This window comes from Trichechus manatus, unplaced genomic scaffold (assembly GCF_000243295.1).
Source record: "Trichechus manatus latirostris isolate Lorelei unplaced genomic scaffold, TriManLat1.0 scaffold00090, whole genome shotgun sequence".
Taxonomy (NCBI): Eukaryota; Metazoa; Chordata; class Mammalia; order Sirenia; family Trichechidae; genus Trichechus; species Trichechus manatus.
In genome coordinates this window covers 9,719,181-9,737,548 of record NW_004444026.1, presented here as the reverse complement: position 1 = coordinate 9,737,548, position 18,368 = coordinate 9,719,181, and the positions used below count along the sequence as shown (strand labels likewise).

At 44.2% G+C, this 18,368-nt stretch overlaps 1 protein-coding gene across 1 annotated transcript; it reads right to left on the bottom strand.

The window, feature by feature from the left end:
• Positions 1 to 290: 290 nt before the first annotated feature.
• Positions 291 to 16,173, bottom strand: CHMP7 (charged multivesicular body protein 7). Its single transcript, XM_004382130.2, has 10 exons — positions 15,796 to 16,173; positions 13,039 to 13,210; positions 4,871 to 5,056; positions 4,600 to 4,733; positions 3,689 to 3,737; positions 3,323 to 3,442; positions 2,933 to 3,031; positions 2,652 to 2,712; positions 1,984 to 2,163; positions 291 to 1,739 (listed from the first exon to the last, which is right to left on the bottom strand). Exons 1-10 carry the CDS (start codon positions 16,092 to 16,094, stop codon positions 1,687 to 1,689), a joined length of 1,353 nt encoding a protein of 450 aa, XP_004382187.1. The 5' UTR covers positions 16,095 to 16,173; the 3' UTR covers positions 291 to 1,686.
• Between the last annotated feature and the right edge of the window lie 2,195 nt (positions 16,174 to 18,368).

Sequence of the window (18,368 nt, the reverse complement as noted above, 5' to 3'; positions counted from 1 at the left end):
AAAAGTAGGTCATTTAAAGATTATAGAGAGAACAGGGAATGGAAAAGCACAGTGATGGCATACTCCTAAAACCTATTCAAAGAAAGTGTCCTCCCACAGAGCAAGATCAGTATGAGAGCGATCAATTAGATTGACCATTTTTTACCATAGCACAATACCCACACTATTAAGCTACTCAAAAGTGGCCTTAAGTGAAAAAACCAAAGTGTGTATATGGTGAAGGAACATGGGGGAGGCATGAAAGAACAAGAAATTTTATATAACTTAAAGAGACAAGGACAAACACTTGGGGTTTTTTAATTATTTATCAGATTAAAAAAGAAAAAATAGTGATTGTTTCTTTTCACCCCCAACATTTCATTTTATCAAGGTAGAGTGGGAGAGAAGTCTGTTGAACAGTGATTCATGCTCCTGGCCTGGAGCAAATTCTTCCCCTCTGCACTACACCACCTCAGAGGGACAGGGTAAAGGGCTCCGGGCAGAAATACTTGTACTTCGGCAGCAGCAGAGAGGCAGTCATCTTCTCTTCTCTTCTCCACCTTGCTAGAGCATTCAGACCCTCTCCTGTCTGTCCCCCCACACCATCCTCCCCAATTCATCAAGTGGGAAGATGGGACTGCAGGAGGCAGGGGCAGGTGTAAACAGGGACCGGGGAAGCACACAGCAGATATGGCAGAATGCCAACATCTTCTGCTTCTATTGCACATCCTGGCTCAGATCCCCTGCCCTGAGTAATGGGCTACAAAATGAAATGCTTTTCAAATTCACACAAAGAACCTATAGTTCTTCATGAAGGGAAGGTGTGTTGTTGTGTGGTTTGCTCTGGAATATATATACATACATATTTTAAGTTATTCCATGACGGGGACAAGGCAAAGATTATGCCTCTTTTAAAAAGCATATGAGATTTGGACATCTTGGGGCCCTGGGCCTCTCCCTGCCAAGTTCTAAAGACCAAGAATAACCCTTTCCCCAGTCAGCAGATCTTCTGCATAAGATGGAAGAGGCAGCAATGTCCACAAACCACACCAGAGCCCCCAACTGTCATGCTTCTGAGCCACTCAGGGGTGACCTCTTTTCCAAACACCTGGAGAATCTGACAAATGACCCTAGAAAGAAACCTTTTACACTGTTGTTTCTCCATAAAGTGGCAGCTGTTAAGTCCCCTCAAGTAAAACCTTTAAGTGTTTGTTTCTCATTATTCTCATTACCAATAGAGTGGGACAGGAATAAGTAGATTAACTGACTTTAGAGACAGAATAAGTCCCTCTAAAAAATGGTGGGAGCAGGGGAGAGGACTGATTTTGATTTGGCAAAGCTGCAAATCTTTCACCTTCATTGGCTGGAACAAAGCTGGTGGGTGAAGACAAACCTAACTGAGCCAATGGCAAGAATTGCAGGCTATGAAAGACAACAGGTCAAACACAGAACTGTATAAATTGTGGCACTATAAAGATGAGAAGGCAGGTCCGTGATACCAGCTGGGAGCAAGCCGTGGGAGCATCGCTTCCAGAAATTATATCTGTCCTGTAGTAAGTGGTAGCATCCAGGTAAATCAGAATAATTCTCCTTCCTCCTCTTCTCAACAAATTCTGAGTTTCTCATTTAAATAACTATGTACACACACATAAAAGCCTGGTCTCTCTTTTACATGAGGGTCTTTCACTTGAGGGTCCTACAATGGCTTTAGAGAGTTGGTTCCAGTTGCCTTTTTGGAGATTTACTGCTTGGGACCAAACCTGCAAGGAGAAGAAATGACTGAATAATATAAGAGGAAAAGCTTTAAGATGAAAGCATCCCACTGTTTAAGGGATTGAGTCTTAATATAAATAACAAACACGCAACTCCCTCACAGGCCTTTGGTACCCCAGCAAACTGAGAATTGGGCTGGGACCCATTACGTCAATTCTACCCTGTGCCTGGCTACTCTGTCAGTCAGGGGGCCACATGTCCACTAGCAACCCTGGGAACACAGCTCCATACCTCCCTCTGATAAGGATAGTTTCTCAAGTTCAGCTTCAAGTTCAGCATCCGAGATCCTAGGGCTAGGCACACTGTTGGTATAAAACGTCTCGTGGGGGTTGTCGGGCAGATCCAAAGGTTCTTTGGTGGTGTCCTGAAGGAGGAGGTCCAATTCCACCTCCAGTTCCTCACTGTCAAAATCTGGAAAGAAAAGACAACATAAGGACACATAAACTCCAGGGAGGAAACACGTTAAAGAGTCAGCTTTACAAAGATGCTCAGGCCTCCTTGCAGGTTAAAAAAATGTGAGTTTCATGAGGTCACCGGAAATGGAGGGTACCTTCAAACAGATATTCTTTTCTCATACACAGTTCTAAGTCATCAAGGAGGTATATTTTGCTAACCCCATGAAACTGACCTTGCTCTCCCTTGCCCTTGAAGAAGGATCTTCCAATGAGAAGCCTATGAATAAGGAACATTGGAGCACAGAAGGGTCGTTAATACTGCCCATCAAAGAGGAAGTGGCAATTCCCTATAACTATTCCTTGTGTAAGCCCCAGAGAAAGGGTCAGGTAGGAGAACCATGCCTGCACCAGGAAAAGCAAATCCATGATCAAACCTATTACCATACGAAGGAACTGAAGTCCTCTTAAAAAGGAAAGGAAAGAAATATCAGCTTGCCAACCTACCTAGGCCATTGGTCACCCCACCAGCCAGAGTCTGAGAAACTTCATCCTGGGTGTCACATAGCTGTAAGAGAAAAGAACAAGGCCTTGAACTGTGCATGGTGTCACTGAGCATCTCAAAGTCTTTGGTGGAAAATGCCTCAGGTTACAAAGAAACACTGCCACATTTGAGAATCAAGTAAAGCTTCCTCAAGTTCACAAGGTAAAAAGTCAAGTACAGCAAAGTCAAATGTGCCCTCACTAACTTCCTTTTGTATGTGTTCCTCTCTAGCCCCTTTCCATACCTCTTGGATTTGATCTACAAGGCTCTCTGCCTTCTCCACTGTAACATCCTTCATGGAGAGTTTTAGAGCTCCTACCCCAGCCTGGTAGGCATTGAAAACCTAAAGAGAAAGAGTTATCAGTGCAAATGAAGAGCATGTGGCAAAATACAAACAACACTGTTTCATCTCCAAAAGCCAGCTTTGTTTTTTTGCAACCTACACTAGATTCACCCACACCTACTGGGGCCCAAATTTCCCAACAGGAATGGCCAAGGCAACTCTAGCTACATCCTGAAAGAACCCAGGCCCCCTCCAAGCAGCACTTAGCCAACAGCAAAGACACAGTGGAGGGGATGAGCAGTGTGTGCTATGGGGACTAGCCAAGTACTGGAGCAAAGGGGGAATGGCTACCATCTGGTCTGTCTGGGAGGCGTAGATCCGGTCCAGGATGCCTTGAACAGTGTCCAGCTTGGCATGGAGGGCCTCGATGCGCTTCTCCGTCCGTTGCTTGGCCTTGAGAGACCTCAGTGCCTAAGGGGGCAAGGAAATTCAGGTCAGGGTCAGACTGAGCAGGCAAAAGGGTGAGAGGAAGACAGCCCTTCCCAGATGATAAGATTATCCCAGGCCTTCTTCCTTCTCATTTGAAAATAAGCTGTGGTACCTGTAGACTCTGTTCTCCTTCCAGCTCCTAGCAGGTTGCTCTCTGAACTCTTGCGCACCTCTCGCTGCCAGCCCAGGACAGAACTAGGCAGCTGGAGGGGAAAAGAGAGAACTTACCAGTTGTTTCTTTCCTGCTCCGCATGCTCGGCGGGCTTCTTCTTTACACCTATGAAACAAAGGGACAAATCAAAATGATTGTGCCACAGGATAGGGGTGGCAGGGTCCTGAAGAGTCCCAAGACTTAATTAATGTAGTTTCAAATCTGAATATCAAATCCATTCTGCCTAATGGCAAAAAAAAAATGGTGCCCAACAACCCACTGCCAAACTCCAGCAGGTCAAGATCCGAGCCTGAGCATCTGCACGTGGAAAAGGCAAACTGACTAAGGACAAACTTTTCCAACCCACAGGGAGAGAGAACATGGAAACATGGCACCTTAAAAACATATTCCCATTCTGGGAGCTGGGAAGTAGGAAATGAATTCCTAACATCACCAATAACCTTGGATATATCCCTTTGTGTTCCCAAAATGTTGGGTTCTCACATGTAAGACAAAGTGAACAAGTAAATTCTAATTCAATTATCAATATATTCTACTTTTCAGAGATGTGTTCATGTGACTTTACCAGGGACACCTTGTACAGTCATCCAAGGGGAAGAGGCTGACACCCTCAAAAAGCTCTGTGAAGGCAGGGGTTTGTCTCGTTCACTACTGTGTCTCCAGTGCGTGAGACAATACCTGGCTCAACAAATATTGGTTAATGGATATAGGCATGGAAGAACATAAAACATAATGTAATAATCTTTGGGGGTAAAAAAAAAAATTAAGGCTCATTTTTTTCTCCTTTATGATATTCTGTATTTTCCATTATTTCTGCATAGAAATTAGTACTTCTGTAATTAGTAAAAAAAAAAAAAACAAAAAAAAAACACCTTCTTTTTCCCCCCAAAGAGCCCAGACACCAATGCTTTGCCAGCTCTGAATGCCAGCTGGGGCAGGAAGGGCTCAGCTCAGGGGTAGAAGTTACCTCTCTGCTTCTTGGGATAAGGACTCCACCTTGCACGAGAGGAGCTGCTCACTCTGCATCAGCTGGTATACCCCAACATCTACGTCGTTGACGGGAGAGACCTTGGCATGTGGCCCTCGGGCAAACTTCACAATCTGAGGGACAAGGACAAATTACTGCTTCCCCTACCACAAATGCTGAGAAAATCCCAAGCAGAAATGCTAGTGGGCATGTTAGTATACATGTAATAAATCATTGGTGAGGCAATGAATGAACAAATGAATTTCCATACCTTTTCTCCATTCTGCTCGAGGACTGTGACTCTCTTCTCTTTCTGCAGCTGCAGCAACACCAAGTAGAAGGTCCTCTCGTCTGGGCAGGAGCTAGCACAGAGGGTGCTCAGCTCTGACAGGGCCACCACTGGGTGGGAGGAGAGAGGGGAATTCTGATACAGACGATACACCTCTTCAGCCTTTTCCTGCAAGAAAAAGCAAAATGTTCTTACATGCCCTGATCGCAGCCCATGGGACCCAATGAACTTGACTTCCATGCTTCAAAAACACAATTACACAAGGCAAGAGCAGGGGAACAGCAACCCAGTCTTCCTTTAAAGCAGCTAGCTTTTATTTTTCCCCCTTCTTTAAAGGACAAAGGATTTGTGTTTTTTTAAAACTTGAAGGAAAGTTTGGTGAATACGTTTGAAATCAAGTACATGAAATATTGGGAGCAAACTCCTGTTTGCACTTCATGTGGGACTTTATGTTTCTGCCTCTCCCTGCCCCAAACTTCCCCAAGGAAGAAGGAAGCAATGCGGTGTGCTGGAATAAACCATGAACTAGAGTTCAGAACTGATTTCCAGCCCAGCCAGTATACCCTTGGACTGGTCACTATCTCTCTGGCCCTCAGGATTCCTCTCACAAATTGAAGAGGTTGGATGAGATGATATCTAAATTACTCTTCCAATTCCAGTCTCTCTATTTTAAATCCAACTGGCAATACTGCACACAAGAACATTACTGAGTCCATAAAGAGTCTCAAAAGGTGGAAGAGGAATATTGTGAGAAGTTCAAGAAATACCTACTGACCTATCTATGGTGTGCTATGAAAATACAGGGAATGCCTGAGAGTTCAGAAGTTTCTTGGAAAAAAAATGGTTGCTGAGCAGAATTCTGAAAGGTGAGTAAATTACTAGGTGAAGACTTGTAAGAAGGGTGTCTCAGGAAGAGGGGACAAGCATGAGCAATGGCATCGAAGCATGAATCAATATCTGCAGAAGGGAAGGAGAGAGACAGTTAAAGCACTTCTTTATCATTAAAGTGTAATAACTTATATATTATCCTTTATTCTTCAGATGATGGTAGTGCAGTGCAGTGAATTACTTAATATTGCGCTTCTTGCCAAGTATGGTCTTATGACTCCCACAAAATGACTGGGTGGGACTATGCAAATAAGGTGCTTGTGGCTCACCAAAGGGATTGGACAGCTTGTTAATAATGCAAATAAGGTTCATGGAACCCTCAGGACATGGGACCATGCAAATAAGGTGTATGGAACCCTAAATGAGGGGACTGGTCAGTTTGCCATCCTGCTAGGCTTAAAGGAAGCCAATCCCAGAGGGTGGGAGGGGGGACTTCACTACCATCAAGAAGAAGAAGAGCCAGGAGTGGAGCATGTCTTTTGAACCCAGGGTCCCTGCGCCAAGAACTTCCTAGACCCAGGAGACAGGGAGAGCTATAACACTGGAGATGGCACAAGACGGTGAGAAGCAGAGGCCAGCATAGTAGAACCAGGAGGCCAGCACAGTAGCAGAACCAGGAGACCAACACTAGATGGCAGAAAACAGGTGACCGGTGTAGTGGGCTTCCCTGCCCACAGAGCAAGAGGGCTGACAGCCTTCAGGCAGGAGGCTTCCTGGCAGATGGGGTGACTCTGGGCACTTAAAGAGTTAAAGAGCTTTGTAGCACTTCACCAAGCAGGGCAGAGGCCAGGCCCCAGCGGGGCCAAGGGCCGAGGGAGGAGCCCATCCTGAGGGAGCCAAGAGAGCTGTCTTGCACTGAAGAAGGGAGATTGCCTACATGCTTCCTGATCCTGATCGGGAATTGTAGCCTGTTGATCCCAATCCCAAGTTGTAACCTGTTACTTCCCTAATAAACCCTATAACTGTGACTATAATCTGTGAGTTCTGTGTAGCTACTGCAACGTATTATTGAACCCAGCAGAGATGCAGAGTGTGCTGTGGGGGGAGGGATGGCTGGTGTCAGAATTGGTAAAAAGGTTGGAGAGAGGAGGTATGTCTGACCTCCACCTCACAGGGATCATCAGCTTTGGACTGATGCTGATGGTGATTCTCCTCCAACCTCCCGAAGTTAGAGGACCTCTGACGCCACGCTGCCATTTTTACAGGTAGTCACTGAAGGGGAATGACATGGCTAGATTAACAAAAATCTAGTTGAAAACTGGGAAAGGATGGATTGTAGAGAGTTAGGATTAGGGGCAGGGAGATCATTTATGCAAAAGAATATGAGGGGCTGAACTAGGGTGATGATAATAGGGACAGAGAAGGGATAGATTCAAACAAAATGTAGAAGATAAAACTAACAGTACATGGTAACTAGGTATGGGTTGAAGGGGAAAGGAGTCAAGGATGACTCCTAGGTTCTGGCTTAAGTGACCAGGTGGAGGTGATGCTATTAATTATTATCAAGAATACAGGAGGAAAAGCCTATTTTAAAGGAAAGGCAAAACATTCCATTTTGGACATGTTGGTTCGAGATACCAAGGACATCCAAGAAGACACATACAACAGATAAATGGATTACAAATTGGAAACTCAAAGGAAACATCAGAACAAGAGATATAAATCTGGAAGTCCTCAGCATATAGATGGTAATTAAAATCACAAGAGTAAATGTGCTTACCCAAGGAAATTAAGAGAGGAAAGAAATAAGCTTAAGGCACACTAACGTTTAAAAGGTGAAGAAACCAACAGAAGAGACCCAGAAGGATTGCTTAGAGAGAACTAAGCAATGGAATGTCAGAAAGTCAAGGGAATGTGAAATTTTAAAAAGCAAGTGGCCAATAGTGTTAAAGGCAGCAAAAGAGTCTAATAAGATAGAGACTAAAGTTTTCATTAGATTTGATTGCCCCATCAGAAAATAACACTATAAAGCTACTGTAGTAACAGTGTGGTTACCACTTATAAACACATTAATGGTATATAACATTAATAAATGGTGTTAAGACAACTGGCTATCCATTTGGAAGAATAAAGTTAGAGCTTTTCCTCCCCACATATACAAAAACAAATACTAGAAGAATTGAAATTTAAACTAAAACAATAGAATTATAAAGTAATTTGAAGAAGATATAAAAGAATATCTGAATGACGTTGAAGAGATGTCTTTCTAAGCAAGACCAGAAATTCAGTAGCCATAAACGAAATATCTGAGTGATCTAACTACAAAAAAATGAAAACTCCTATGTCAAAAGACATCACAAATAAAAAAAATCAAACCACATAGTGGGTGAACACCCATGCTCATTGCAGCATTATTCACAACTGCCAAAAGATGGAAACAACCTAAATGCCCATCAACCGATGAATGAGTAAACAAACTATGGTGCCTACACACGATGGAATATTAGGCAACAATAAAGAACAACGATGAATTTGCAAAACATCTCACATGGATGAATCCGGAGGGCGTTATGCTGAGTGAAATAAGTCAATCACAAAAGGACAAATAATGTATGAGATCAAAATTATAAAAACTCATGAAAAGGTTTACACACAAAAAGAAACAATCTTTGATGGTTACCAGGGAGGGGAGGGGTAGGTGTGGAAAAACACTAAATAGACAATAGGTAAGTGGTAATTTTGGTGAAGGGTAACACAGTACATACTACTGGGGAAGTCAGCACAACTGGACCAAGGCAAAGTCATGGAAGCTTCGTAGACACATCCAAACTCCTTGAGGGACTGAATTATTGGGCTGAGGGCTGGGGACCATGGTCTTGGGGGACATCTAGCTCAACTGGCATAACATAGTTTATAAAGAAAATGTTCTACATCCTACTTCAGTGAGTAGTGTCTGGGGTCTTAAAAGCTTGTGAGCCATCTAAGATACTCCACTGGTCTCACCCCTTCAGGAGCAAGGGAAAATGAAGAAAACCAAAGACAGAAGGGAAAGATTAGTCCAAAGGACTAATGGACCACAACTACCACAGCTTCCACCAGACTGAGTCCAGCACAAGATGGTGCCCAGCTACCACCACCGACTGCTCTGACAGGGATCACAACAGAGGGTCCCGAAAAGAGCTGGAGAAAAATGTAGAGCAAAATTCTAACTCAGAAAAGAAGACCAGACTTACTGGTCTGACAGAAACTGGAGAAACCCCGAGAGTATGGCCCCTGGATACCCTTTAACTCATTACTGAAGTCACTCCTGAGGTTCACCCTTCAGCCAAAGATTAGACAACCCCATAAAACAAAACAAGACTAAATGGGCACACCAGCCCAGGGGGAAGGATGAGAAGGCAGGAGGGGACAGGAAAGGTTGTAATGGGGAACCCAAGGTTGAGAAGGGCAGAGTGTTGACATGTCGTGGGGTTGGCAACCAGTATCACAAAACAATATATGCACTAATTATTTAATGAGAAACTAATTTGCTCTGTAAACCTTCATCTAAAGCACAATAATAAAATTCCCTCCAAAAAAAATAACAAAAACAACATACTGGGAAACAATATTTACATCCCTAGCCCCGGTGGCACAGTGGTTAAGAGCTCAGCTGCTAACCAGAAGGTCGGCAGTTCGAATCTACCAGCTGCACCTTGGAAACCCTATGGGGCAGTTCTACTCTGTCCTATAGGGTTGCTATGAGTTGGAATCGACTCGTTGGCAATGAATTTGGTTTTTTTTGGTTAATACTAAATACATTATATGTATCTCTAATACACAAAGAACACCTACAAATCAACATAAAAGATAAACAACCCAATATAAAAACAGGCAAAGGATATGAATAGGCAATTTGCAGGAGGGGATATGTAAATGACTGGTAGATAGGTAAACAGATGCTCAACTCACAAGTAGGAAGTATCTTTTTTTTGTTGTTCATCAAATAGGCGAAAGTTTAAAAGACCGATGTCATCCAGTGCTGGCGATGATTTGCGGAGACTGAACACTTACTTTCATGTAGTCTTGATGAAAGTGTAAATTAGTACAAACTTCTTGAAAAGTTAATTTGGCAATTTCTGTTAAAATTTAAAACTCATACTTATTTCACATACGTACTTGTAGTAGAAGTACACAGATATGCACAAGGCTGTTCAAAGTAGCATGTTTTTGTAATCAAAATTGGAATGACTTAAATGTTCCTCAGTGGGTAACTCTTGAATGAACTGTGGCATATCTAAAGAAAATTATGCAGCCATCAAAAAAGAATGAAGTGATCTATATGTAGAGACCTGGAAAGATGTCCGTGATATATTAAAATAGGAAAAAAAACAGGTTGCAGACCAATAGGTAAAATAAGATTCTATTATTGGAAAAAAACAGAGTGTATGTATAAACATATGTATGTATCTGAGTGTATGGAACTCTGGTGGCACAGTGGTTAAGAGCTCAGCTGCTAACCAAAAGGTCAGCGGTTCGAATCCACTAGCCGCTCCTTGGAAACCCTAGGGGGCAGTTCTACTCTGTCCTACAGGGTCACTATAAGTTGGAATCGACTCAACAGCAACAGGTTTGATTTTTTGAATGTATGTGTATATTTAGTCACTCATTCAACAAATATTTATTAACTGTCTACTGTGTACCAGACACTGTTGCCAGGGTCCCACAGTCCATGGAACTTCTTTCTAGTTGGAGAGACAGGTAATAAACAAGTAAATAAGATTTTCAGGCAGTACTATGCTAACAAGAAAATAAAATGGAAAGTAACATAAAAGAATGTGACAGAGTCAACAAGAAAAAGATATGTCTCTGAACAGGGGAAAAAAAATGGGAAAGGAACATACTCGAAGAAATAAAAATGGAATCAACAGAAAGGAAACTTTCATTTCTTTGTATAACTTTTTTCAATAGCAAAATCATGGGCAATTTTTACTTTTTTTTGTATTTTTCAGTATTTTTTCAAATGAAGTAAAAAGTTACTGGCTGTTTTCAATTTACTGCTAAGCAGGCTTTCTTCTTTTTATAAAAATTTCTAGATAGGACCCCTTAGTTTCACAAATGTAAACAAGTCCCCAGCCCAAGAGAAAACAGTGAAGTCACTATATATTTGAATGAAGATTTTACCAAGGAAATGTTAAGTATTCTGTTTAGTGATGTAAACTGGATACATATTTAACAGTACTATGCATTCCGTAGAAGACAGGCCTGGGGATCTGCTTCTGTTAAGATTACAGGCAAGAAAACCCTACAGAACAGTTCTACTCTTTAACACATGGGGTCACCATGAGTCGGAATCGATTCAACTGCAGCTAATAACCACGATATGCTCCTGCAGAGCTAGAAGTAATTTTCTATCTAAATAGGATTGACTAAATTGCTCTCAAAAATTATTGTTGGTTCTTGGAAGATGTATATAATTCCCCTCAATCCCCTGCTCTCCCATCCCAGCATTTGCTCTCAAAAGATGACGAGCCAAAACCACATGTGTGGGGGGTAAACGGGTCTGACTTCCCCATTAGTCTAGAATAGAGAACACAGAAGGGAAGACTGCCAAGAGGAACTGAGCTTGGCCCAGGACCACCCAAACCATCCTGTAGTCTCTTGTGGGGACCTTGACTAGGCCCTGGAATCAGGACATGGGGCGGGGGGGTGGTCACAGCAGGGGGAAGTGGGGAGACGGGGTGGGGGGGCTCCTGTGAAGAAAATGTGTGCCGCTCAGTCAAAAGTCCTAGGGAATAAGGAGAGATTTATAGATTTTAGAGACCACCTCCTTAACCTGACGCAGAAAGGATGGGGGGCAGGGGTTGCTGAGGTGAAGAGAAACTCAGGAGATTCTCTTGGGGTGCGGGGTGGGGACTTTGAGCTCGAGCCTTGAGGTTGGGCCATGAGTTTTAAAAGCAACTACTGCCTCAGTATACTTGTTACTCCATGTTCAGTCAACTTTTATAAACACACACAAATTTAAAGGTTGCTATAACCTTGTCCATAACAGTTGTGGTGGAGTGGTGGGGGCTGAAAGAAGTCGGTAGTGGGTCACAGAGTGGGTGGGAGGTGAGGAAGTGGTGATAAGGCATGAGATCACACTTAGCAAAGCTTGGCTGAGAAGGAGATAGGCAGAGTTGTAACTAGACAAGAGCCCAGGTTACACAAAGGAGTAATTGTGTGATGGGAAAAACTTGGATGGGTTCAGAGGCTAAAGAAGGAGAGAGGAGGGAGAAAGAATATACATGGAGAGATAAAGAGAGAGGGAGCTGGAATATATAGATCAAGGGGCTAACTGATAGGACAAGGGGATAAGATGGGTAAGGACAGGCTCACAAGCACAGGTGGAATAGGACACTTCATTCTCTGAGCTTGGGGAGAAAGAAGGGCTCAGATGAGGTTAAATTTAAGGTGGAGGGACAGAAAACTGAAGGTGTTCACCAAGGAGATTCTACCTTCTCAGTGAAGTCAGGGGCAAAGTTGTCTACAGAGAGTAGAGAAGGTGGAGAATGGAAGAGGTATCAACGGGAGTGGGAGAGAAAATGGGCTGCAGAGTGCTCTGAGGGCCCTCCTAAAGCTGGGTACCATGAATGTGGCCCTAGGCTGGGTTGTGGCCAATTTTCTCCAGTAGGGACTGCAGACTGTATGGCTGATATAAGCCTCTGGATTTGCTGGGCATCTCTTAGTGTGGACCAAGAGTGATGCAAAGTTGCTGAGGGTATTGATGAAGGTCACATGATCTAGGTTGAGCATGGAAGGCAGGACAGAAGGAAGATGGCTGACCAGGGGAGCCTGAAGGGGTCAAGGCCATGGTCATCTCTTCCAGACAGAAGAGTCAGGGGCAGTGAGAGGGAGTGGAAGTAAGGCCGTCAGTGAGCTGGAGTGGGAGAGAGTTAGAGTCAGACAGGAGGAAATCGGCACCTAATTTTCCGATTTAGGGGACAGCAAAGTCCAAAGTTACAAAGTCCTTAGAAATTCTGAGTAATTCTTGTCAGTAAACTACAGAAGGCAAAGCATTTTCTAAACTTTAGCTTATTATTAATTCATACAAATACTAGAAAATAGTCAACCGTATGTCCTGACAATTCCTAGACAAGAGATTACCCTTGAAATGTAAAAGTCCAACTAACAAATAAACAGTGCTTACAGTATAGGGGAGGTCTGTATAATTCAGATAAACTCAGTTATCAGCTGTCACTATGTAAAAAAGATACATTCTTTCTCTAAAAAGACATACAAGGAATGTGAAGGATCCTGTCATCACCAGATGACACCCAGACTTCTCCCTTCTAAGTACCCACCTTAAGCAGCTCCACAGCCACAAGTACCTCCTCAACAGGAACCTTATTGTCCCCCAGCATGTTAGAAAGAGTCCACTTGAGGGGCTTCAGCAGGAAGACCCCGACTCCCCAGGAGATCCAGCTGCTGTCTACACTGGCCATGAAGTCTGACTCCCGCTGTAGTTCCCCTCGACTGCAGGGATGGAAAAAGAGGGCGTGTCAGCAACACTGACTGTGTAACGTTTCATCCCAGTCCCCACCTCATCCCCTCACCCCAAGAGAGGAATCTCATTATCATCATCATGTTGTGGTGTGCCATCCAGTCGATTCCAACTCACAGTGACTTTATATGACAGAGCAGAACTGCCTCACAGGGTTTTCTTGGCTGCGATCTTTACTGAAACAGATCACCAGGTCTTTTCTCTTGTGGAGTACCTGGTGGCTTCAAACTGCTGACCCCTTGGTTAGCAGCCGAGCACTTAACCACTGCACTGCCAGGGCTCCTTATCATTATCATAACTACCACTTAGAATCAACTGGACGGCAAAGGGCTGTGCCAGTTACTGTGTGTAGCACTGTTTATACTCTGATTCCAAGCCTCACAACAACTCTGCAAGATAAATGGTGTTACTGCCATTTGAATTAATGAGAAAACTGAGGGACTGAGAAGTGATTTGCCCAAGGCAAGGAGGCCGAATCTAAACTAGGATCTGTCTGGCTCCAATGTGCAAGCTCTAGTAAGATGAGAGAGGCAAGGGAGGGTATAGGACCTGTGTTGAGATTTCCTTTCACAAATGGAGCTTAAAACAATAAAATGAAAATAACAGTAATGGATTGGCTCCAAGTGCAAGACATTGGGAAGAATACAAGGATGTTTGTACCCAAACCTGTTGCTGTGGAGTCGATTCCAACTCATAGCAACCGTATAGAGGAAGGGTTTTCTGCTCTTTCTAAGATAGGGTGACAATGAGAAGTAAGCATTTTGTGGTACTGGTAATAATAACAGCAAGTAAGTTTTCTGAATACTTACAATGGACCAGGCACTATGCTAAGGGCTATATAAGGAATATCTCTTCAAATCTTCACAATAAACTTCACAATAAACCTCAGTGCAAGTATCACTGCCATTTCTAATTGGTTAAACTTAAGCTTAAAGAAGTCACATAATTTTCCCACAGTCACATATTTAGCAAGTGGCAGAGCCAGGCTTTGAGCCCAGGCTGTTTGGTTCCTGATGCTATGCTGCTTCCACGGAGAAATATCTCCCTCAGAAATTTTTCAAGTGCCAGATACAGTCAAGCACCAAGAAGCTTCAGTGAGCGCCAGCAGTTAGGAGAGGGGAACTCATGGTATTAAAGCCCTCTGGATCAGTGTTAATAAGTAATCTTCCTGCTGCGACAAGGAAGCCTGGACTGGCTTGTCCGTCACTGACTTTTCAGCCGCTATCTCCTCTGCTCCCCACTTCAGGCATGAACTAAAACTTTCTCCACAGTACACCTTCTTAGAAAAGAGAGATTTCAGAAAAAGGCTTGTCACACCAATATCAACCAATGGAAAAAAAACCAAAGCTGTTGCATTTATTCTGACTCACAGTGACCCTATAGGACAGAGTAGAACTGCCCCCATAGGGTTTCTAAGGCTGTAATCTTTACAGAAGGAGACAGCCACATCTTTCTCCCAGGGAGCGGCTGGTGGGTTTGAACCACCAACCTTTCGGTTTGCAGCCAAGCATTTAACCACTGTGCCACCAGGGCTCCTTAACCAATGGAAAGGTACAGGGAATAAAAGTAGGGAAGAAAAAAGAGAGCTCTTACTAAAAAAGAGCAGCAAGTTAATCAAAACAACAAGAAACATCAAAAACCTTTTCATTCACTGAGCAAGGCACCATGCTAGGCTGGCTTCAGTAGGAAATATAGTGTCAAGTGCAAATGATTTGGAAACAGAAGCCCAGGGGTCAAGTCTTATTATCACCTCTAATTAGCTGTGTAACCCTGGTAAGTCATTTGATCTCTCTGAAGCTCGGTTTACTCTTCTGTCTTTTGAGGATAACACTATCATCTCACCCACAGGACTACTGAAAGGATCAGATGAAATGGTGTATGCAAATTACCTGCATACTGTGAAGTGCTGTACATCCATTAGATATCGATGTTACCTCCTCAGGAAAGCTCCCAAACATTGCACCTGTTGCACACGTATCACCTAAAGGACCTTCTGAGGGCACCAAGATACTCAGTAAAGCATTCACCCTCATCATGTCCTCTCTGCTCCAAACAACTTGTGTCAAGGACAAGCCAGGATAGGCCAGACATATACCTGTGCCGGGGAGTTGTTGCCAAGATCCCTACAAGCTTCTTCCCCATGACTGTCCTCTCCTTAGCTCTGATCCTCCTTGGTTTAATAAATCCTATCTCACAGACCTTCTGTTCCAGGAGTAATTCAGATTTGGAGGCCCCCTAAGAAATAACTACATAACGGGACTCCAGGTTAGACAAATCTTTGTCACCTGTGCCAGACTGGCTTCTCCTGTCACCATCGGGATCCCACCTAATCGGACTATCAGCTCTCAAATTTCCCCCCATACCCTCTTTCTCTCTCCCCACAAGCACACCGAACCCAGGCTTCTTTTCTTCCTCATCTACTGAATAAACACTGAACGCCTACTCTGTGCCAGACCCTTGGCTGGGCACGGTGTGCTGTCAGTGAACAGGACCCTTTCCCTGCCCTCAGGGAGAGGCCCCGCCCCCGCCCCGAACCCGGCCCCGGCCCGCCCCTCACCGCAGCAGGTCCTGCAGCACCGTGGCCAGCCCCAGCGGGACGCTGCCCTTGCGCTGAAAGGCCTCCTGCAAGTCTCGCAGACGCAGGCGCACCACCCCCTGGCGGCGGCTGTAGCTCAGCACCAACGGCGCCCAGAAGCCCATCTTGCTGTCCCAGTCGGTGCTGTTCACCTCGCGACTCCTTTTGAAGGCGGAGAACAGGAAGGACATGCGCTCCTCATCCTCCTCCCACTCGGGGGGCAGTAGGCCCGCCGGGTCTCCCCCGGCCGGGGCCTCGGCCTCCCGCTCCGGGGACCACATCGAAACCTCAGCCCCGCCAAGGTTCCAAACACAACCCCAGCCCTGGCTCCCTTGCGCCCTAGTTCCTTCCCGGCTTCCGTTGCTTGATCACCTCCTTGTCTGTCATCACGTCACCGCCGCCCACGGCGTGACATAAGTCCTACACATCCTCATTGCGCATGCGTCGCGCCGCCCTGCTTTCGCCAGGAGGCAGGATGAGGACATTATTTTCAGAGAGACACAGAGCGCTTGCGCTGACCTCTCCTCCCGAAGTCTTTGTAAGGAAAGAAAGATTTCGCGCGTGCGCGGGTGGTGGATGTGCTTTTCGCCAAGTTAAGAATCATAGAGTTTGGTGAAGCAATGTAGAGAGGCAAAAATGATGCCACTATCTTGTAGTGGTGATTTCAGATAGTGGATTGCAGAAGTCCCCGCTAAGGGGCGTCAGGACCGCCTGCATGGATCTCGAGGCTCCTATCGTGGTTTACCAGCAGTTCTTCAGACATTTAAGCTTCCAAATATGCCTTCTACGATAATGTCATCAGATAAACAACTGCAGGTCACTTAAGCTCTGTGATGGTGTATACACTGATTTTGAGAGATATATAAGCTTCCATTGGAGCCCTGGTGGTGCAGTGGTTAAGATCTATGGCTGCTTACCAAAAGATCGGCAGTTCGAATCCCCCAGCCGGTCCTTGGAAACCCTATGGGGCAGTTCTCCTCCGTCCTGTTGGGTGGCTATGAGTCGAAATCGACTGGAAGGCAATGGGTTTGGGTTTTTTGTTTTCTTTTATGTAAGTTTCCACTACCCTTGCTCCCTACCTCTTGTCTTTTTCCTTCTTGATATCAATATCCTGTTGTGTGCCGTCCAGTCGATTCCCACTCATAGCGACCCTATAGGACAGAGTAGAAGCACCTCATAGGGTTTCCCAGGCTGTAATCTTTACAGGGTCGCTTTGAGTCAGAATCGACTGGATGGCAACGGGGTTTAACAGGAGCAGATCGCCACGGCTGAGCCGCTGGTGGATTCCAACCTCTGACCTTTTGGTTAGCACCCAGCGCTTAACCATTGGCACCGGAGCTCCTTATCAATATTCTAGATCCTTGAAAGTCTAGCTAAATTCAGACTCTTGCCTTGAAACCTTCTCTGAGTATCTTGACTCATTGTTGATCTCTTTCATGGACTACACAATTTAATTTTTACTATTCTGTCCCGTGTTCCTTCCCTAGTTCTCTGAGGGCAGGTACAATGACTGAAATTTCTTGCTATGACACATAAACAAACAAAAAACCCAAAAAACAAAAACAGTTGCCATCAAGTCAATTCCATCTCATGTTGACCCCAGGTGTGTCAGAGTAGTGCTGCACTCCACAGAGTTTTCATGGCTGTGACCTTCTGGAAGCAGATTTCCAGGCCTTTCTTCCAAGGTGCCTCTCAGTGGGCTATAACAACCAACCTTTTGGTTAGTAGCCTACCACTTAACCATTTGTACCACCCAGAGATACATAGGAGGTGCTGAATAAATATTCCACAAACTGAAACGTGGATAACTTGACCCTTGCTCTTCTAATATCTTAGAATTTGTTAAAATGAGAGCTCATATGTATAAGCTTCTCACAAAGGATCTTACTAGCAATGAATATGCCTAGTATATTGAAAATAAATTGGTTTTCTTTTAAAATTGAATCATTTAAAATGTGAAAGGAGTTTCCTGTTTAATGGAACTAAGCAACAATCACCAGACTTGAATATGATGAATCTGGCCTCTGCCACTCACTGGCTGTGTGACCTGGGCCCAGCACCTAACTTCTCTGAACCCATTTCCTCTTATGTAAAATGGTATTTCCTAATAAGGTTGTTTGGAGGAAATGTTATAATGTGTGTAAATAACCTAGCATATAGTATAATAGGAATTATCACTGAATGGCAGGGTGGAACTGTCAGGAAGAATCTTAAGCATTTTGAAGGAGGGAGGAATATGATTGGTTATAAGAATAGTAAGCTTCAACTGACATCTATGTATTGTGCTACATTCTACCAAGCACTTTCAGTCAATATCTCATTTAGTACTCAACAACTCTGTGAGGTGAGTTTTGGTGCTTTCTCCATTTTACATCAAAGAAAGTTGAAACAGCCATTTTTAGTCTGGAGAACATTCAAGAAAAGAAGAATGGTATGTGATGTGAGCAAATAAGTTGTACTTTAAGAAGCATATTTCTGCCATGCCATCATGTCCAATAAAATGACAAGTTGGTTTGTATCCTGAGAGAGGCCGGGCTGTTTTCTGACCTTGCGTC

Coding starts and splice junctions, on each gene's coding strand:
- CHMP7 (XM_004382130.2), bottom strand. CDS start 16,094: ATGTGGTCCCCGGAGCGGGAGGCCGAGGCCCCGGCCGGGGGAGACCCG. Junction 13,211..15,795: donor GTGCTGCAGGACCTGCTGCG/GTGAGGGGCGGG, acceptor CCATCCCTGCAG/TCGAGGGGAACTACAGCGGG. Junction 2,713..2,932: donor TTGTAGATCAAATCCAAGAG/GTATGGAAAGGG, acceptor TTTCTCTTACAG/CTATGTGACACCCAGGATGA.